Source organism: Calliopsis andreniformis, chromosome 9 (genome assembly GCF_051401765.1).
Source record: "Calliopsis andreniformis isolate RMS-2024a chromosome 9, iyCalAndr_principal, whole genome shotgun sequence".
Lineage (NCBI taxonomy): Eukaryota > Metazoa > Arthropoda > Insecta > Hymenoptera > Andrenidae > Calliopsis > Calliopsis andreniformis.
This window is the reverse complement of record NC_135070.1, coordinates 2,864,802-2,887,090: the sequence shown is the minus strand read 5'-3', so window position 1 is coordinate 2,887,090 and position 22,289 is coordinate 2,864,802. Positions and strand designations below refer to the sequence as shown.

Sequence of the window (22,289 nt, the reverse complement as noted above, 5' to 3'; positions counted from 1 at the left end):
TAAGGAACAATGTGAATGCGCCAAAAATGATTGTGTATGGAAAATATATATGTAATAAGTACAAATGATCTTAAAAATAAGACATGTATCGTTTACATCTTTTTTTAATAAATTATAACGAAAGTTTCACATGATGACAAAGGAAACGGATCTTCTTAAAATGACTAATATACTAGGAATAATTAATTTTGAACTTATACTAGTTTTTTCGCTTCAAAGAAACTCTTCAAATGTCTCATTTGCCATGCACCCATGATTAATAAAACTACAAGTTGTGTGATGGACCACCAAAATACACGACGATATGTGCTTTCTGACGTTTGCCTAAAACGTTCTTCTCGATACTGAAAAAGAACAATATGAAATCATAAATTAAGCTTGTACAAAATAGTTGAATGCTACAGAATACTCACCCTCTGATAGTTTTGTTCTTTGGTTATCTGATCTACCTGATCAAGGAGCTGACGTAATCTTAATTGTAACTCACTGAATTTGTCGTTTTGAGCTATACTGCCAGTGGCCTCATAGCCACCCACATGAATATCCAAATGAACTCGCTGAATAAAAAAGAAATTTTAGATATTATTATTAATTAATATGTTTTCCTTCTACTATAGAAATTGTAAACTAATGTCGTAAAAGACTATGTTCTCGTACCAACTGAGTACCACTGAACCAAGAACTGCTATTGGAGTATAAGCAAATAATATGTTCTCCAGGTGTGTGAGATGTAAAGGAAATTCGTCCCTCTAAACTATACAATCTGGAAAGGATTAACTTGTCATCTGGATCACGAACTTCCACGTGCATTCCCATTCCGGGACTACTAGGCATAAAACCGCCGGTTCTCGGATCATACAATTCAACCTTATAATTTACTGCAATTAAGAAGAAGTAAGGTCATGGAACGTCGGAGAAAAATCTAAACGATCTAAAAACATTAACACTGTTTTCATTGACATGTATACTTAGTATGTACCCAAGACTGTCGTTTCATCTGGCATGTCTTCCATAAAACACTTTCTCTCTGTCTCTCCGATATGAAAATAAAGTCCTGTGCCATACTCGAGGACGCATAAAAGGACGAGAAATATACTACCGTATTTTAACATGATTATTTAATCGCGGTGCTGTTAGTAGCACTGCAAAACAAATTACGAGAAAAAGGCAGAACTCTGCACCGCACACGTCACCTTCGAAAACAATCGGTAAGACTCACGTATGCGGCGCCACTTGGTGTTGTCGATAATCGACCTCTGATAATCGACAATCGAGAAAAATAGCAGAAAGACAAAAAGAATGGACGTCATTTTGTTAAGTTTATTTGCTGGCTTAATTATCCTTTTGATTATTGCCAGTACTGTGTTTCTTGGACGAAGATCCAGTACGTTTTTCAATTGTTTATCATATTCTTGTCAAGTTCTTACTGAAAGATTGTTTTCTTTTGTACCTAACCTCTAAATTTATTATAAAACAGATGTTTTGATAGTTTTTATGAGAATATTAGTGAAATTCTTATATCGTTGACAGAAACATGCATTCAAATTAGATATCTAAGCAGTTTAAGAGTACATGCTAAAATTAATGATAAATATTTATTGTTATAACTGTATTGTAGCTACAAAGAAACAAGAAACCCATGCACCAGGGAGGCCTGTACAAGGTAGACCAGTGAGACGAGCAGCAGGTCAAAGAAATGTCAGACATCGCATGCAAGCAAATGTCAGTCAACATGTTAACGAAGGTGGTAATGAGTCTGGTAATGAAGGCAACGATGAAATGGATGAGAAACCCGGTATATCTGATCAAAAGATAGGTGCTAAGAAAAGAGCAAAATTAGCAGCTAAAGCAGAGAAAAAACTGCAAAGAGAAGCAGCTGAGAAAGAGCTGGAAGAACGTAAGAAGCGAGAACAAATGCTTCAAGAAGAGAGGGACAAACAACATGAAAAGGAACATGAAGAAGAATTGCGACAAGAAGAAGCAGAAAAGAAAGCCAGAGAAGAGAAAGAAAGGAAAGAACATGAGGAATATTTAAAGATGAAGGAAGCATTTAGCGTAGAAGAGGAAGGGTATGATCAAGATGACAAAGAAGATGAAGAGAATTTGTTGGAAGATTTTGTTCAATATATTAAACAACATAAAGTAGTAGTTCTTGAAGATCTAAGTGCAATATTTAGCTTGAAAACAACAAGCATTGTAGAAAGAATTCAGGAATTACAAGCAAATGGAAACTTAACTGGGGTGATTGATGACAGAGGGAAATTTATTTATATCTCCAAAGGAGAACTTGAGTCTGTTGCAAAATTTGTAGAACAACGTGGCAGAGTCAGTATTGCAGAATTGGCAGAGAATTCTAATCATTTGATAAACTTAAGTCCAGAAACTCAATCTGCTATGGTCGAAGCTAGATAGACACATATATCTATATCTATTATAATTGTAAAATAAGTGTATTATAATAAATTTGTATGTCGTTGTTTAACATTGTGATATACTATCCATCCAGTATAATTATATTCAGAGAAACAGAATTATTATACATAGAGAAAATCTTATACTTTATATATTATAAAATCACGTATTTTAATTGACTGTACATATTGAATTTGTATAATATAAAATTTATTTACATGGAACTTTTCTCCTTAAATTATTTATCCGATAATTACAAAATTATAAACAAAACTTTTCGAACATAAATATTTGCAATAATTATATTAACTATCTTTTCCGCAGATCTTACTTATTAGACCGTATTCTAATATTATATGATACAACAAATAAAATAATATTAGACGTTTCGAAAGATTTTTCGGTGTATAAACTTTTCGTATATTAATATTCCTAATTAATAATCTTTGGTAAAATATTTCGGTTGTTATAGAGCAACAACCTGATGCCATCAAGCATAGATGTTGCATCAGATTCTAGTTTACCTTTAGTTGCAAGCTGCACGATTCATTTTTTATTTCCCCCTTGAATGAATAATTTATACTGTTGGGCACGGCACCGGCGACGACTTCATCGCAAAGTTCCATAGTACTTGTGAATCTTCAACAAGAAAAGAAGGTATAATCTTCGAAATTGAAAATTCTAGGACGATTCAACGATGTTACAGAAGATTGATGCGCCTATTGATTTACGTTAAGGTCGAGATGCGACCCTTTACGACCATTAGGTGTCCCATTTTTCACACTAAAGTTAGTTCAGGAGCCCACGAGAATTCCGAAACGCTCCTAACATCCGAAATACAACGCGTAGTTTGTTTTTGAGAGAGTGATAATAATTCTGGGCTGCGAGGAACGCAATCGCTGCAAACAGAAAGAATTGCTTGATGGAAGATGTTTTCTATGTCTATTCCTAATTCATAAATATTTTTGTATGGTGTAAAAGAAGACATGATGGCAAGTATTTCAAGATATACATTGTAATTACTCAATTTGTTCTCGAAAAGTTTAGAAAATTTTAGAACGTACAAAAACTAATTTGAAGTGTATTTCCTAGAAATAACAGAAAATTAAAATAACGAATCACCTTTGGTAATTAATGTGCATTATTAATGAATCTATTAATCGCTTAGGTGCGGTAAACAAGTTACTTAAATTAGATGTTGCATGCAAGTTACAAGTTACTGAGCTAATAACACCGATTTTCCCAAAAGATTTGATTTTCTTTGATCTTCAATGACTCTCTATCATTGTTGTTATTATGTAGTAGAAAGTTAAAAGGTTCGTTGTAGCTTAGAAAAATCGTCTGAAAATTCTATATCTCCATTAGAAATTTGTTAGTGATAGTAGCAATCGGAATAAATCCCCACTCAATATCAGTGATCAAAGCGCGAAGAAGGGGACACCCAGAGACTATGTAAGAGCGAAGAATCGCTGCAAAACCTGTAGTCTTCCCAAAGACTTCGTAGTGACGTTTGTTATAAAATTCATCCTTCCATTTGGTCCTTCGAACAAAATATTCAAATCAAATATCAAATTCTAATTAATTTGAATTTAACAAGAACGCGATAGTGCTTTGTGAGGATCAACAAGACCTATGTGTCGATGAGGTGCAAGGTATTAGACTGTCAAGGCAACTCCCCAACATTCTTACCTAGTGTCAGGTAAGTGTAGAAACTGGTTTCTATTAAGGCATTGGATTTTGACCATTTTATGAAATTGATCTTAATCCATTTTCCAAAGCCGAGTGGAACAAAAAGTGTTGAAAAAGTCTAGATATCTTACATTTCCTTAAGTAATTATGAATGATCATATTATTCTTAGGCCCTCAAATGCAGACTGTTATGGTTTAAATGTTCAATTACAGTGTTTTTTGCAAGTAGTTTCGAAGAACTATTATTTTATTCCAAGATGCATAGTTATTAGGCGCAGTTATTAAATGAAGATCATCGGAGATTTGCAAATTACTCATTAATGATGTTTGATTTTATTTTCTGGACAGACTTGCTAAAAATCTTCGAACTCGTAAGGGGAGTCGACGGGGTAACGCTGGAAACCGTTTAGAATTGTTAGTTCTGGTTCACCTGCACCACGTTCCGTAAACCAAACGCCGCCATCGCAATAACTTCGAGGAAACAAGCTAGCGAAAGTGAATTCGTTAGCGACAAGACCCATTATCGCCCTTAGGCTATAAAGAATAGGACATATATCTACTAAGTTGGAAGCTTAAAGAAAAAAGTGCTCTCGAAGGATTGTTCAACAAGAGTAAAAATCGATTTGAACTAGTTTAAAAGTGATAATCGGAAAGTAGAACAAAAAAGCTAAAAAAAGAACTAGAAACAGTAAAAATGGTGCACGCAAACATCAACGATTCTATGATCAAGGCTCCCTTCACAGAAATAAAGTATGTAACAGATTAAAAATTTCTAATTTTGATCATTTTAAAGTTTCTCGTACGATATTTTCGTTCGAAATGGTAACATGATCATTTTTTTTATTTGTATGATACACAGAAAGGACAAAAGTGGTCGGACATCTTCCGAAAATTATCAGCAAACTCAACAACAATCAGCAAACAAAAATGACAAATATGGTTCCTGGGGTCCAGTTTACAAAAACAAGCAAAATTTCGTCGACATGCACATTTGCTGATGTATCTTCAAAAGGAACACAGCATTCAGCTATGTTACATTTATACTTCCGGAATCATGGTCTTACCTCGAAGTTATGAGAACTAGCGTCTAAATTAATATGGCCTACGTAAAATTTGTTTTTGAAAAAAATTTAGTAACAGGGTTTTAATAATTTAGTTTAACAAATTTTTTTAAGTAAAGTGCTGGAATATTCATATACTCATAGAGCATACATAGTATTACAAAAAACAGTAAAGATTTTTACAATATTCTTATATTGTAAGAAAATTTAGATATTAAAAAAGTAAATATGGTAACATATTCACTACGAATTCATTTAGATCGTTCCTAATTATTTGCTTTGTTTCCTCTTTATTAAATGTACTTTAAAAGAGTGACATTTAGAGAAAGAAAGTGTCTGAAGAAACTGAGAAAACGGATGTTGGGGGCTAGTTCCGGCGGATATATGAAGAGACAAAGAAAGATGTACTCGGAAAAAATAGCTCATGCTATTCCACTGGTCGGAGTGGAATGTTATTTTTAATAAATCGCATATAAAATATCAAAGTTTTAATTTTATATAATATTAACGTTGAATTGATTAATTTCACTAACTAATATTACTTATACAATCCACTTTATGTTCAAATACATAGGTACTTGTGACGAATTCTCGAAGCACAGACAAGTAGATTCGCCTGGTTTAGTCAGACAAGCCGTCTGCTCCACGCCATACCACGAAATAGAAAATCCTAGAAATCGTCAAAGAACTCATTAATCCGCTTTTTATTTATCATAATTTAAACTCGAGAACAATTTCAGATTTATAAAATTTACATTATATCGGCCGAAAAGGAAGGTTTGGAATAACAATGAAATTATTATAGCAGACATACTACATATTTATCTCGAAAAAGATTCATTAGAAATCTTAAAGAAATTTACAACGAGTTTCAAGAAATATTTCAAATTCGGTGACTATTAAAAATCATCACAACATAGTAAAATAATCAATAGCTAGTAAACGATGCACTGAAAAAACAATTTAAATCTTCGTGGGCGACTGGCTCTGAGAAGGCCCATAAAGAATTACATTGAAATCCCATCGTTTTCACCCCGTGCCGAAGAAACGAGTAGGGGAAAGCCCAGAGTTTAGTGGGGAAAGCGGCCAGGAAGAAAAAAGCTTCTGGATAAACGGGAGCTTTGCCTGCGGGGCAGACGAGACCGACGAGTGGTGCAGTCGCTCAAAGCACGTCTCCTGGTTCGGTCTTCCTCTGAATGGAGGGTCGGGGGAGGAACATCGTTGAAGCTCGGATCGACGTTCGACCGCGCCTGTCTAACTAATTTATTTATTTATTTTATTTTATTTAAAACGTCAAGTCGGAGGTCCTTTGCCAGCTGAAGGATAGTTGGAATAAAATTTCTCGTATTTTGTTCTTTTTTCGCGACGCGAAAGTGTACCGCTAGGACGAAGAAGAAGGCTGCGACGAGGAGAAAGAAGGAAAAGTGTCGTTGCTCCGTGGAACGCGAGATACTCCGAGAGTCGACGTCCCGTCGCTGCTATTTCGAGGCTGAAACTCACCGGTAAGCTTTTGTCCGACAGTCTGATATTCTCTTTTCGAGCTAGTCAATCTTAAGATACATAAAATGCGGACTTTCATTTCTTCGATACATTGGCCTGAAATATGTATATGTTGAAGGAAAAGGGGATCGAATGAAAGTTCCTTTTTTGGGACTCCAAATCGACCGCGTTCTCGACATATGTAGCTGCGAAGAAGACGCCTTTCTTGGCGAAAACTAACTGTAGTTAGGATTGCAAAAGCTTCCCTTTTCCGTGAATTCTTGTTTCTTTTTTAACATAATTGCATGAAGTTTGTTTTCTTCTTTTAATTACACTGTTCCTGACGTGTATAGTAAGTTATTAAGAAGGGTTTAAGGAATTGCTGGTCTCAAAACATAACATTCGTGAAGGAATTCAGGTTCCCCATCAGCTGACCGTTTAATGTTGCGTGAACACATGATACCGCCCATAGTTATACGTGTAGTAGAACGATTCTGCGTTGAGATCACGTAGTTCTTTTCCTCATTCTTATGTGAGTGGTGAATCCGTTCAAAGATTAGTATTATTGTACTTTGGAGTTTGAAAAGTTGAAGGATGAAACGGGCAGTAAATTAAGTTTGTAGTAAACCTTTTTTAAACACTTTCGCCGATCTGGATGCATTTAATCTAATTTCTGAAAATAATGATTAGTACTATACAATCTTAGGTTTGCATAACACAAGATTCGTTATAAACATAAATCATTAATATGTAATTCTCTAGTTTTCTTTATATGTATACAACTGTCATTTAACACTAGAATTATAGGAGCAGACAAAATGACTGGTACCATTGTTCCTTACATGCCTTTTATTCTGTTCAAGCTGTTTTCTCAGTTACTAAAACCAAAAGAAATTAAATATATCAATAAATGGCACCCTTTTCAAAAACTTGCAATTTTGGCACATCGTTAAAAATAGACACATGTTAGCTTCTGCAGTTCTCGGGTTAAGTATCCTCCTCCAATGTCATTAAGAAGGACTACAATCGAACCATATAAAAGTGTCTTAAGAAACAGAGATTCACTTCAAAAGTTCCCCGAAGGTTCTAAGACCGAACGACTTCGTTTAAAAATGGTAGTGCACTTTTTGTCACAATTTTTTGATATCGAGTAATCTAACGTAGAGGTCGGGGGCCACAAAGATAGACCGGAAATAGAGCTTCCTCCAGCACTGCGATGATCCCTTCGTTTAACGTGGAACAACGTCCCTCTTGCGTGCCGAAGGGCAGCCGTCACGTCTAAATCCCGATGTGTCTCCCTTCCTTTCTGTCGATGGTAATGCTCGTTGCATAGGTACGACGGCTCCAGGGTGCTATTTTTGTCGGCGGCCAACAGCCACTGTAGGCACCCTCTTGCGAGCAGCCGGAGATGGTTCACGCGTGCCGCGATACCCTCGATCCCTTCGCGCGTGCCCGTACACGCTCGCTAGCTCGTTACGCCACATCCTTCAGGAAAAATGATGAATGGCCCGATAAGAATACTCGAGAAGGCGACGAAAAGTTGGCGTGAAAAATGACAGCCCATTTTGAGTAGCTGAAGCGGATTGTCTTCAGCGATTTTTTGTGTGTCATAGTTCAAGAGAATTGCGAGTCTTTGTTGTGAAGAATATATGGACGTTTTCTATCATTCTCTGTGGTGTAATGAGACCTTGATTAGTTTTGTTATTTGGGATGTCAATAATTCAGCGCGTTAACGATAAAAGCATAGAACAATTTCCATTGAAGTTCGAACTAGAGTATAAGGAAGTACCTACATAATAGGTTGTTGATAATAACTATCAGGGGAATTGCATATATCAGGCTGTTCCGTGAAGTGTGCACATGGTAGTATAAATTGTCAATGTTATATATTCCTTAAAAGGAAAAATGGAAAATTAATAGATAAATGAGACGCTATTGCAAAGATGAATCATACATAGCTCTTCTAAACACGTAATGAAGTTTCTTGATTAACACTATTAAAATTACTTCATACTGAATCTATTTTCCCAGAAAGATATTTTTTTTACATGTAAACAGTGGCGAATTATACATAAAGTGCACGAGACCCGTGCTCGAGGCTCCCTCGAAAAGGAGAAAAGTCAAAGTTGGCAAAAAATGTATTTCTCGCAGACACAGATTATTAACAATATTTTATTTTGCAAAATAAAAATCTAGTTATTTAAAATAAAACCTTTTCCATAATAGCCCTGTTTGTCATAGTATTAAAACTGCATCAGAACATAAAACTTTCTTTATACGTTCAAAAAAACCAGCTCAAGCACACTCACAAAATTACGTTCTTATTTATCACGTGCTAGTCACAGAGCATGCCAGGCGGATGTACCATGCTCCACTATGAGTTTGACAATTTCATGCGCAGCCGCGCACGTGTCAATCATCCTGCGGACGCGCGTGCCCCGCATTAACTTGTTCGAGCCAGGAAGACAGGGAAACATCTACTTGAGGGAGGTATCGAGGGAAAAAAGCTTCGATGAAAAACCTTACTGGGTCGTCTGAAAATAGGGGGATACCTGAACGCGGTCTATATTTGTTCCCTCGAAAACCAAGTAAAGCCGAAATCGATTTACGTCAGAAGACCACCCCCGATACGACTATACCATCGGTTATCGCAGATTTCTGGGATCGTAAGAAACTCGATCTATCTTGGGACCTAAATATATCCAGTAGGTAATGTCTGTGACAATTTACGTATGTTCTTGTCACCTTCTGGGACTGTCACACATAAACCACGTAGTAACAGGGCTAAGCCCCGATGCAGGGGTTCCAACCGCGTTATTGCATTAACTTACAGGCACGTGCGTGCGTGGGTGCAAAGGGCAGAGAATTAGACAGTGGCGTCTGAGGCACGAGGGTGTCGAAATTCGTGCACGGAGCCAGCTAAGTTCGTTCAACTCGAGGGTCGAGGTGCGAGAGAATACCCAGCCCGAAAATTTATTAGAGATGGTAAATCGAAACACGGAAGAACTTGTGGCTTCTAAGTACTTCCGGGTGGGAAAAAGTGGAGTTTCAAGAAACTATTTTCTCCTTGAATAAAATTGTAAAAATCGAATGGCAGGAGAAAAGAAGACAATTGATCAGGAAATTCTCAGTTTGAAATTGCACACCCTTAATATATGAACATAGGTACTAAGCGAGCTTTAATACTTAATACGTAAATACTTTCTAGTACTATCAGTTGGAATTAATATATCGCCTGATTATCATCAGAGACAAAATAAATATGTTTCGTGAGAATTTGTCGACAGGATGTCAACATATCCTGTCGTTAACATCAATTACAACAATCGCACTTATTACTTAGTTCCCCGTCTGGGAATTACATAGCCGCATGTTTACATTTCGCTCCGATCTCATACCTTATCCAGTGGAACTAAATTGTGGTGATTATTTTCACTGTTTTCATTTTAGCGAGAAATTACTTTATAAATTTTTATCCCTGTATATTTATCTGTTGTCTTGGAACAGGGATTCAGGAATTTCCGCGATGCCTTTCCGCGGATATTAAACGTCTCCCATTTTAAAGTGCAATGAAACGTCTCGACACGATCCTGTTTCAACTAGGCGCCGCCGGTATTAACGCAACATAAGGAAAAAGAAAAAGGAAAGAGGAGAGCGAAGGAAGTTGAAGAAAAAGAGGAGAGGAAGGGATCGATTTCCTCTCCCTTCTGTCGCTGAAAACGGAAGGAGACGAAAGACTGTGCCTATGGGTAGGGAAGAGTATCTCCTAAGAATAGAAGAATTCTCTTTTTTCGTGTCCTTCCGCCGCGCAATTGTTGAGGGAGTTTAAAGAAGCTACCTGTGGTAGAAAGCAACCTTGTCTGCTCGAGACGCTGAGGCTTTCTTCCCAGACAGTACGGTGACGTTGGTCCGAGACGGGATCCTCCCAAATGCAACTGTTTAAAAATATCGTTTCCTGGAATGGATCAGCGAGCAGAAATCGAGCAGCGAGATATTTGCTCCTCTTCCTCTTCTTTGTTCCATGTATAACGCAGCCAGACCCCCCGCGAACCCAAAGGCGTGGTTACAACCACTGCTCTGGACGTCATATATACACGTGCATCCGCTGCTCTGTGCACCAACACTGCAAAGAAATTAAATGTTGGAACTGACTACCCGATCAAAAAAATAATGGTATTGACTGTTCTTAATCCCTATGCAGTGTACAAATAATTACATACAAATGGAGCTAAGAAATGCATTAATGAGTAAAACTAAGTCTTGGACCAAATTGGATCGAATAATGTACGAGGGCTAATACAGAGAATTTTGTAATGCTTAGGCTTGTGTTAGCTGGAAATGTCTTCATGAGTGACTAATTGAACAATCAATTTTCTTTGACCATTAATGTCGCAGAATTACCTAGATGAAACCTTAATAAATTACAAGAGATTAGTGGAGGATAAACTCAGATTTCAAAATTAATTCCTCAAAGCAAAGTAAATCAATGGAGTTATAAAACCTCGATTGGTAAAATATTTGCTTTTCCTCATTCATGACGTAGCGCTGTTTGCAATGAGTCCATGTACCGACAGCTGGTAAATTCTCAGACATAACGATGAATCCGTTCGTTGGGTGATCGCATCTCGGAAGAATGACGTCTACCGGTGCGTCGAGACGGCGGCGGCTGTCGTCCTACCCGAAATAGATCCTTAATCTCGAACACGAAGACGCCTCGTGCTCACAGCTAAGGGAAAACTGGTTGCTAGGGGAAAAACGAATCATTATGTTTATTGATTTGTTAATTAAGGAAAACCTACGATTACATCTCACGATGCATCGTGCGTTAGGTGAAAGAGTCTAATAAATTCATAAAAAAATCACAAATCTAGAATGCCTAAACATGTGGTATTAATTTCAAGTAATTCTGTAGTTCGTGTAATTACAAATTTGTTATAGTAGTTATTGTATGACTATATATACAGTGAATTATGTATAGTTTCTCGTTAATAACAGTATCACGTTTTGTAGGTACTGATGTAGTTAAGTTTGATACCTGCATCCAAAGTATGTTCGGTTTAAATATTACATACATCTTAAATATTCCAAGGTAGAATGCCAAAAAATATTTTAGAAGATTGTTATATGGTAGATATTAAGAGAGATATATCGTGATAATTATTTGACCCTGACTGGTTCTTGGAGAGCCCCGTGAAGGTCACATTTAAATTTGTACATGAAATGTTATAGTTTTTACTGCACATATTAGCTATAAGAATATGCAACAAAAATGTCTGTGACTGTAAGACAAAATGACCTACGTTACATTTTCAAAAAATTCGAGTTGAGACCATAACTGAAATTTAAAATATAGACTTTATATTTGCAGAAAGAAGAAAGGGCATTAAACGAATTTTCTTCACTTAAAAGTAAGGGTTCAAGAAGACAATTCGATAAGGTAGTATTGAAGTTGAAAACTTTAAACTCCAATATCTCTTACAACCATAAATAAATGGTTCTATATGAAAATTTAAAGGTGATTAGTCATAACAAGGTCAACATTCATAACAAAGTATCGTACAACATTCATATTTTTTCACATTTTTAATGCTTAGAAGAATATTTGTCTAGGCATATACATTTAAACCGGAAATACGATGTATCGAATCCCCGTTCAAAATCAATCTTCCATAAACGATTTTTTCAACGGATGTTCTAAATACACGGAACGTGAAACAGAAGTAAGATTGTTTGATTTAAATTCGGAAGGGGTTGCCATTTTAGGCATACAAGGACGCACATGTCGGCAGGGGTACACGAATGTGGGACAAGGGGCAAACGTTCAAATAAACTAGATCTTTATTACTCGAAGACATTTCCAAGTATGTAATATGTTCTCTTCCCGATTAATTTGCATAATCGTAAAACCTATTATTATTACCTAGGCGGAAATAACAAACGATTGAATTTAGCGCAAATTTCATAGGATTGGGATATCGCATAAAATAAAGCAGTAGTAGAATATCATTTTTTAATATCATATAACGGTATTAATGAGTTGATGGCATTTCATTTATAGTCTCCATAAAACGTATTTCAGATTTATAGTCGATGGCAGGTGCGATCGATATCAATTTCATTACATGTCGATTTTTTCTCGAATGCGCGCGGCGCATGCGTCGATATCGACATGCGCAAAAGCATCGTTCCAGCAACAGTGACGGGGACCATGCAGAGACAGTTTGGTTGTCAACTCAGTGACAGCTATGTATTACGGTAAAATATTCGAGAAAAATCATTTCTGAACGAATTTAATATTGGATTCAGCAGTTTTATCGAGTAGGATCGATGTATACATAGGCGTACATACGACATGATCCATTTTTCTAAAAAATCATTAGAAATCCCAGTGCTCCCTATATTTGGCGTTCTGAGTCATGCCGTAGTTGTGCAGTCGTCGCGCAAGCTTTGAATTCTACCGCGCTTGGGACCCCGAGTGCCGCTATTTTGTCTCCTGCCCCACCAGATTCCTGGAACGCTCCAACCCTTTTTCTCGTCTGTACGTACTTTTTCACATACTCTTGGAAACTATTTAATACTACTAATCCAAAATGAACGTCTGAGCATTCGGGTTCCTCCGACTATCCATTATATGTATCTATACATTATTTTTCCTGGATGTCAGTGACGCAATGTATCTACTGTAATCTATATGATGATTGAGCAATTATTGCGAGCACTTATGTATCGTTCAATTTTCCAATAGGATTTCATAAATATCAATCAACTATTGTTTCAGTTCGCCCGCGAATGCATTGTAAAAGAAAGACGTGGTCCGTTTAAAAGGCAACAACATGAGGGCGCGTGATTCGATCGTGTATACTCCAGTGTCCCTCGGACCAGACACTGACGATGAGGAAACGCTAGTCAACGCAGAAGTGTACAACAATGGTGAGTGTCTGTTACATTTTTACCACAGACTTTTATATGAGACACTAGACTGCTAACTCCTTATGTACAACTGTTATACTATAATACTTCCATATTCTATATTATATACTTTTACAATATTTAGAAGTCTGTATTCTTTTGTCTCCTTTCGCGGCGCATGCGCTTTAGTCTGTATACCAAATTCGTACATAAAAGTTAGGATGCCTCATAGACAAAAGCTAGTAGTCTAGTGTACTATGTAGAAGTCTGTGATTTTTACTGCACTTTCAAACTCAAATGTTTCAACCTCAAGCGTCGTTCGCATTACTTGAATTTGATTTTGAAAAAGCCTGACTTTGAATCACTTAAGCCTCATTTGGAAATAGTCAAGTTACTTGAATTCAAGCCACTTGTATTTAAGAAGTTTGATGTCAAGTTTATGTTCACACTAGTTAAGTTACTTGAATTTAAGTAGTTTGAATTATAAAGTAACTTAAATTCAAACTGTCATATAGAAATAATGAAAATGGTATCAAAAGAAGTGGTGTGTGCTAGTTATTTGGTTATCTATTTTTTAAGCCAGACATACACTTTTGACAGCTTCCTTGACGTCTATTTGTTTGTTGATTTGCTCGAAATTCGCCTTGCATTGTACAATACACATCATTTAACGTGTATTTTAAAAGTTCAAGGCAAAGAAAGGTTGAAAGGACATCGACTTCATCTGAAGTTTGAAGAGATATGTCACGTCAAGTAACATAACATGTTCACATTGGTCAAATTGCCTCAAATCACTTGCATTTAAGTCGCTTGAATTCAAGTAACTTAACTAATGTGAACAAGGTTTTAAATTCGATTAGTGTTTTACTAATATGAACCTGTTATTTATTTAACACGAAATATCTTTTCGTTTACTTGTCTCGAAATGACTTGAACTACCCTTTTGACTAATGTGAACGTAATTTTTTGTGCCCTGTTACATCAATAACGTGGTTTTAACATCGTCGAAGGATTTCGTAGCTGATTTTAACATATCAAAGTCCTTAGAACTATAGAAACTCTCAGTTATTATAATACAGATAAGGAATATGTACTTCGCTGTTATAAGTTCGATCGTGTGTCGTAGAATAGATGTCGCCCTTGTAGCTAAATGTAGATTTGTACCGACAAACGGTAAGCAACATCTCTTGTTCGTCGGCAGGGTGTTTTGCAAATTGCAAAACACAAAATGGGTACATTGTTATAAATATAAAACTAGTGATCCTTCAACGAGTAATTCGACAAGGTGTTTTACGAATTGCAAGACACAAAATGAGTGCATTGTTATAAATATAAAACTAGTGATCCTCCAAGGAGTAATTAGACAAGGTGGTGATGATTACTGACTGGTTCAAAATTATTTACACCTAATACGGAAAAAAACAGAAAAAAATATGAGAAAAAAATAGAAAAGTACATATAGCGTTCCCATAGACCTAAAATATTCCTGTGTGTTCCATGCGTTTTATTTTCATGTATAGTTCAACTTAACATACCTATGCATTTACTTCCGATTTAAGAGTAATTTGCCGTGGTACTCCGATCACTTCCTTGACGACCATTATGTAAAACATAATGCAAACTGATTATAACATCGTTTATGATAGGATTTGAGATTTAAATGAAAATATAGATATCTTCCTGCAAAATAAAATATTGATAAATCAGGTACCATTCGAAAAAAGAAAGAATAAGGAATTGAAACTCGAAATACTTCAGAAAAATGTGAGGACAGACGAAGACAATGCGAAAATGTTTAAAAATCCATTTATTCTATCATATCTGATCTTAAATCAATCTTATAATTATGATATAAATTATGATATCATATTTTTTTATATCATATAGAAACGTGCCTTGAAACATTATTCAACTATGTGATATACTATGACTGTCATGATTGTGCAAAGTTATGAATGAAAGAAGTAGTTCAAATTACTAGTATATTTTACTAATAAGACACGTTGCATATTCAATGTGACTTGCTTGTGCCTGAATACATTTCTTAGTTGTGTAAATGAAATTTTTAGGACCCAATGCTGTCCGAGATATCGATTCCCACGCTGCTTATAGACGAAAAATAATTCTTTGTAAATCATTTACATCTCTGGATGGTATGTCGAAAACAATATTTTTAACAGTACCCTATAAGAAGAAATCCAATGGAGATAAATCTTAAAATCGTAGAGACCATTTCACAATCCATTTGTTTCTAAATTTGTTATTTACGAAATTACCCGCTGCTCTGCAGCTATAAGATGAAGCTCTATAAGTAGCAGTTTCTTCTAATGCTCTCGGAATTACGTATCCAAAAATCTTAAATATCTATCTATGTTTACTGTTTTGTTTTTAAAAAAAGTATCCTAAAAGCACATTGTCAATTATGCCATAGCACAAATTTGTCCGACACTATATTTGTAGGTTTGTTTTCCTTTTTTTATTTTGACTTTTCAATCTTCTATACAAGAGCCTTATAACAACTGTCTACCACACTATTATAGAAATTTAATTCTTGTGAAACTTACAGTCCTTGTATAGTTCTCACTATATATTGGGCCTTTTAACAGTAAACCCTATTCTTTTGGAAGAATTTTCCCAACATTTCGCTAGCATTGCAGCTTGCTTCGTCAGGAGGTCGTTGACACACTGATACTGGTTATGTCTCAAAATTAGTGATGTTCCACTATTTAAGCGTACCTGATCATCCTCCAGATTGTTACGCACCAATCAGAGGTCTTTTTGATTAATCAGTTGAACAATTAAAAAGCTGGGAGAAGGTTGCTCCAAATTGGGTCTAAGTGGTATTCTGTATCCCTGTTAATAAGTATTATTATTGTGTTTAATTATCTCCAACGTTTCCCTGTATTATCTGAGAAAGGATCCTTTTGTTTTGCAATTACATTAGGTACAGTTTATTTTCCTTCGAGAGGAGCTGTTTTGCTGTAGGGTGTATGTAATATGATTCAGTTCCTGCTGTAGATGTTCTTTGTGGCTGATATTTATACAGGATATCCCAGAACTGGTGTTACAAGCAAAAAGGCAATGATTTTGCTCGAAGTAATAAGTTGAAAATATACAATAAAATTTTCTGATTTAGTACATCGTTTTTGAGAAGATTAAGTTTGAATTACGATCAAGTAGGGGAAACGAGGGACAAACGTAACAATTTGGGTTTTTGACTCTGTAACTTCTAAGTTTCATAAAATTTGTAAAAAGTTTGAACAACGTAATCAAACAAAAAACTTAACAATATATTATTTTTTTTCAATTTTTTTAAATAAACTTTCTTTTAGTATGTCATTTGTTACTTTTGTTCCCCCACCCTCCAGAGACGAAAGTAACATGCGATAATTTGAGGTAGAGACGTTGGTAACATTCAGTTTAGTTTAAAAATGAAATTAAGTAATAGAAAAAAATACTTCATATTAATATCAACATAAACTCAACATAGACTTTTAAGAAGACTACCCACAATCTGTTTTTCTTTTACGAACGTGGGACATTTTATAAACAGTAATCTCGTATCTGAAGATCACGTTTCATTTTTGTACATTTTTTGTTTTTTATTTATGTCATATGATAGTCAAAAGAGAATGCTTTTATTGTATGTCAAAGTTGAAAAGCTGAGAACCTTGACAAGTTCCAAGATATGAATAACTATTTTTATAATGGGTATACAGGGAAATAACTTGATATGCCTATGTGAAACAAGAGAATAATTTGACAAAGTAACAAGAAATTCAAAGTTATTTTTTCTTTTTTTTATGGAGGTTTAGGGTCGCTTCAACTGCTTGGTTATTAGCGATTTACTGATCTTTAAAATTTAGAAAATGTGGCTTAACAAGTTCTTTCCTTAATAAATTTTTTTAAAATAACATATCCATTAAAGCAAAGAGTATAGTGGAAAGTGGAAAGTCTCGTTACAATCGAGACAAAAATAACAACTTGTTACTTTTATCCCTACTAGCAGTATTTCTCATGAACGTGTTCGACATACTAATCTAACTTATAATCATAACAATTTTATACCTACTTATAAGATCAATATCTAATGAATACAACACCAGAAAAGTCAAAGGATTTTATGAAACCAGGACAAAAGAATGCGTAATTGAAACAGACCCTCCAAGTTTACTTGTAATGTACTATGTATTTTAATAAAACGTTAAAATATGAAGAACCGCTTATTATCACGTATTGTCAAAAACTAAGGTAGAGGAGAGATAAAAATGACATGCAAAATTATTGATCGATTGGTATTTGTTTTATAACGTTTGTTACATTCATCCCTGGTCTTCCTTACAAATGTACAGAACTACAATTTTTGGTGCGCTTAAAGGAGAATGCTCGCAGTCTGACCATTGACTTTATCTACTGTCAGCTAGAAACGTTCCTCTCTTCCCATTTGTCCCTCAAATATTTAAAATTATATTTCGGTACTTTCGTCCTTGGCTAAAATTCAAAATAAATTTTCTTAAAAACGAAGCTTGATATTAAGTAATTTTATTCGATATTTTTGATCTATTTCTTTCCATGGAATTACAATCTTTTCACTTATACTACAAGTTCTGCGATACTCTGTAAATAAATAGTAATAACAAATGATAAGCATAATTAAAGGGTCTCACCTGTAAATAAATAAATAAATAAGTAATACATATTATAACCCATTCAGTCGAAATGACGAGCAAAATTTGTAATGCCCGAGTTGGTCCAAAATAGGCAATTACAAGTCAGACTGTAATTCTAAATACCATATTGTGATTATGCAGCAGCGTAGGGACAATTTTAAGTTATATACCGTATCGTCTAAATTAAATATCACATTTTATCCATAAAATTAATGTCGACTGAAAGGGTCAAGATTAAGTGCAACACAGAAAAAATGGTTTCTTCTAAGTTTTCTGAATTTCTTATTTCTTCCAACATCAGATTTTGTTGGGATCATCGCTTAAAATAAATGCAATTTTAATTTTGATGAAGTTTTTATTATTAATTATTAGTACCGTGTTCGCGATGTTTGTTAAAGGTAAGCAACCTATTCGAGTGACTCTTCGCACATCGATTTAAATTTGTGTGCTAGTGGATTGTAAAAATGAAATAATTCAATTGAATAAACTCAACAAAAAAGAATATAGTTTGCCAAATGCAATACAATATAACACACTGGTTTGAAAGCTTGCCTCGATCAGACAACGCAATCCAACTGTAGCAAACCGCTTTTCCCCTAAACTTTGTTGGAGACTAAGAATGGGGAAATACCCGAACAAGAGGCGTACGAAAAGACAGCATAATACATACAAAAGGAGAAAGCTAAAAGCTAAAACAAGCATTTGTGCTAGCTGCTTCGCTCCCTCTCAACCCCGAGAAACCAGGCCCAACCTAATATGTGTATAGGGTGTTCTAGTTGAAACAGGGAAACTTATATACACTGTGTCTCAACAATTAGAAACAAGAAACAATTACATATTTCTTCTGTGCTCCTACTTGCAACAGAATTTTTTATGTATGATGAGAATAGTGTTAATGTGATACCACAGGATATCACTAATCTATACTAATTGTAAGTTTTGAAATCTTTTCCGCTGTAAAGTAGGAATAAGTATGTTTTCGTTCGTTGGGATGAAGTTGATCAGTGTCAGCGATTGAAAGGCAGTGTTTCTTAGAGCCATCGCTTGAAAGATATAGAGATCATTCGAAATCCAATGGTGTTTTAGAATGTAGGTACTTCAATGCACGAGGCACGAAAGTTCATAAGGTATCATATCTATCCTGTTGTAATTCCATCTGTGGTTAGTCTTCACTTGTATGTTTATAGCATAGCATGAAACATTTAGAAATCATCGGACAAAAAGGTTTTTACTATAATATTTTCAGGAAATTGTACATAAAAATACGAGTAGTATAAGAAAAGTTAACTCAATTTTCTAATATGTACATGTGACCTCTAAAATTCTATCGTAACTTTTTTTGGAATGAATTATCATGCAATGTATCCTGTAACATGTGAGCAATATTTCAGGGACTGACCCAGATCTAAAAACAATACAAAAAGTTCATATCGATATCCGCTAAGAAAAATAGCACGTTTCATTTATCTTATAAAAAGTGGTATATTTCGACTATTTACACAAAAAAATATGTTTCATCTCTTCTTATGAATAGCAGCATGTTCTGGCTTTGTCACGAAAAGTAATCTATTTCACTCTTTCGCCACGAAAAAGTCGTACACGTACATTTGATTGCACATAGCATACTTTCTTTTCGTAGTAAATTATACAAATATACACTTTGCGAAGAAAAACGGAACATCATATTTGGAATTACGTTGAAGCAAATGATCTTTTTCATAAGACAAATGAGACATGCTCCTTTTCTTAACGCACATCGATATAAACATACGTTCTATTTGATCTTGTTTACGAGATATATAGGCATACTTGAAATCCCTACGCAACGCCTGTTGAAAGTATTCACATATTTTGATACTGGTAGTGAAAGAGTAATCATGTCGATGACAAAATGTCTTCAAGTATGCGTTGAAATCCAAGATAATCATTTTAAGTATCTCCTGTAAAGGTAATCAGATATGAAATGATAAACACAAAACTTGTTATATCTCATAAATAGAGTCAAGTAGGAAGTATCTTTATATGAACTGTTTTCATTGTTTTCACATTCTGAATTTGTCTCTGAAATATTTCCTATATCTTATGGGACATCCTTTATAAAATACTTATAGGGTGAATACTTTCTTTGTTCATTGTCATTTCTTCACTGCCTATGACATTTATTTAAAAAGTTTTACATCAACCGAACACGGATATTACTGACCCAAGTCAAGCCGGATACGATTGGAAACAGAGGAGTGAAGACAACTGCTCTGAGTCAGAACACACCTACACGACTTCCGAATTCGAGCTTCGCGGTTGTAATGCACGTAGGATAGGGCGGGGGCGTGGTGTGTGTATGCCGTGTGTATGCAATACTCGAAGAACCAGCCGCGTCAGCCTCCGTTTTTGGCAATGATAATACGCTCACCTGGAAGACCATTGTTTAATCGTGAAATCTTATCTTTCTTGAACCTTTTCGAAGAGTGACATTTTGCGGGACGGAAAAAAGATACGAGTCTCGGGGTCAAATATTGATCATCTTTGCGTTTCCTTGGAATCTTAAATTTACTCACATTTTACGCAAGAAATTAGTAGGTATACATTAATAAAGTCATTTAATTCGTTCTTTCAAACACTTTCCTTTTTTGAGAAAATGTATTGAGAACACAAGATGGTACTATTTTACCTACGAAACGTTCTCTCTTTCTTTTATGGAGGAAGTTAATCTCAGAGATGAGAAAGTAACAATTATTCGAAAGAGTATGTAATTAGAGAATAATTTTTTTGTAAGAGAATAATATGGTAGTAATTACTTAATAGAATGGTAGAGTAATAAAGACTAATAGGTACTATATTTCTTTCTAAAACGATACTAAGAGTATAAATACAAGTTTAGTATATGATCTAAGTATCTTGTTTACTTCGATCATCTTTCAGTTTTATAATTATAATATAAAATGTAGTATATAGGTAATTCTGTTGCAGACTAATTTCCTCTGTTTTTCCTATGGTTTAGTGCTTGCTTCTTGTTTAATATCTCTTTCACCGACAGTGAAAGAGAGTCTCCTAAACTAAACTAAAGAAGCCTTCTAAACTTTTACTGGCTACTTCAAACTTACTTAGTATATCCCGCTGTTAAATGCTCCGATATTATATGTATAGATATATTTTTTTAAAGAACTTACACATTTTCTGTACTTTCTCTGAATATTTACTATGTACTTAATGTTTTCAACATGTAAATCTTGCTATGATATAATGATAATTCTTTTCTTTTCCAAAGTATTTTGCCAATCCTACCTCGTAAAATTCTTTGCATCTCGGATAGAATTTCCAGAAGTATTTATTTGAGTTAAATTAAACTTCCTACAAGTACTTATTAAAGAAACATTTTATAACTATTCTCTAAAAATATTTATCCAACTAAAATTCCACTAGAATTTCACGTAAATGATTATTTGAAAAGAATAATTCTTTTAAGTAATCGATTGATAAATTATACATAGAGTTTATAGATAAAATAATCTTCCAAATCAATTATTCCACCCATTTTTTAGCTTTAAAACTGTTCATCTACTCCTTTCTGAAGAATCTCTTTGATCTCTTTTCATCACGCATCTGCACGCATTATCACAGTTTCAACAACCTCAATGTCCTTCTTTCATTACCATGATCGTTTCATCATAATTGATAAGACACTTAAATTTACTGGAAAGTGATCTAGGATACACGCGAAAAACTATCTTGATTCATACCAGCCTATTGTTGCCCCATCGTAGGAGTAAGTACGTATCGTTTCGCTCGCGACCGATAATCGGTATTTGTCCATTCGACATGATAACAAGTTCTAAGGAGGAGGCAAAGACGTGGCACCCTCAGAATTGTCCACGGGTCTTGGACAAGACACGATAAGAGTTATCAATAACTGGCGCCGTCTGACAATTCTATTAATTTTCCAATCGCTCTCTTTCCAAGTTACGGAAAATATCCACCTTTTCCACGCGAAGGAAACATAAATTGAATAGTAGGACAGCGGCGAATAGGTTCCGTGCTCGAGCTTTACGATCGATTTCCTGTGCGCTGGAGA

General features: G+C 35.0%; 2 protein-coding genes and 1 long non-coding RNA gene across 3 annotated transcripts; 2 read left to right on the top strand and 1 right to left on the bottom strand.

Annotated features, from left to right (window-relative positions):
* Positions 1–88: 88 nt before the first annotated feature.
* Positions 89–1,193, bottom strand: Eca (transmembrane p24 trafficking protein eclair). The gene is made up of 4 exons (XM_076386256.1): positions 980–1,193; positions 658–878; positions 414–557; positions 89–344 (listed from the first exon to the last, which is right to left on the bottom strand). Exons 1-4 carry the CDS (start codon positions 1,110–1,112, stop codon positions 195–197), a joined length of 648 nt encoding a protein of 215 aa, XP_076242371.1. The 5' UTR covers positions 1,113–1,193; the 3' UTR covers positions 89–194.
* Positions 1,194–1,254: 61 nt separating this feature from the next.
* Positions 1,255–2,630, top strand: Ddrgk1 (DDRGK domain containing 1). Its single transcript, XM_076386255.1, has 2 exons — positions 1,255–1,384; positions 1,619–2,630. Exons 1-2 carry the CDS (start codon positions 1,300–1,302, stop codon positions 2,410–2,412), a joined length of 879 nt encoding a protein of 292 aa, XP_076242370.1. The 5' UTR covers positions 1,255–1,299; the 3' UTR covers positions 2,413–2,630.
* Positions 2,631–3,918: 1,288 nt separating this feature from the next.
* Positions 3,919–5,399, top strand: LOC143184204 (uncharacterized). Its single transcript, XR_013002736.1, has 3 exons — positions 3,919–4,111; positions 4,450–4,851; positions 4,961–5,399. It is a non-coding gene; the product is annotated as an uncharacterized LOC143184204 (long non-coding RNA).
* The last annotated feature ends 16,890 nt before the right edge of the window (positions 5,400–22,289 follow it).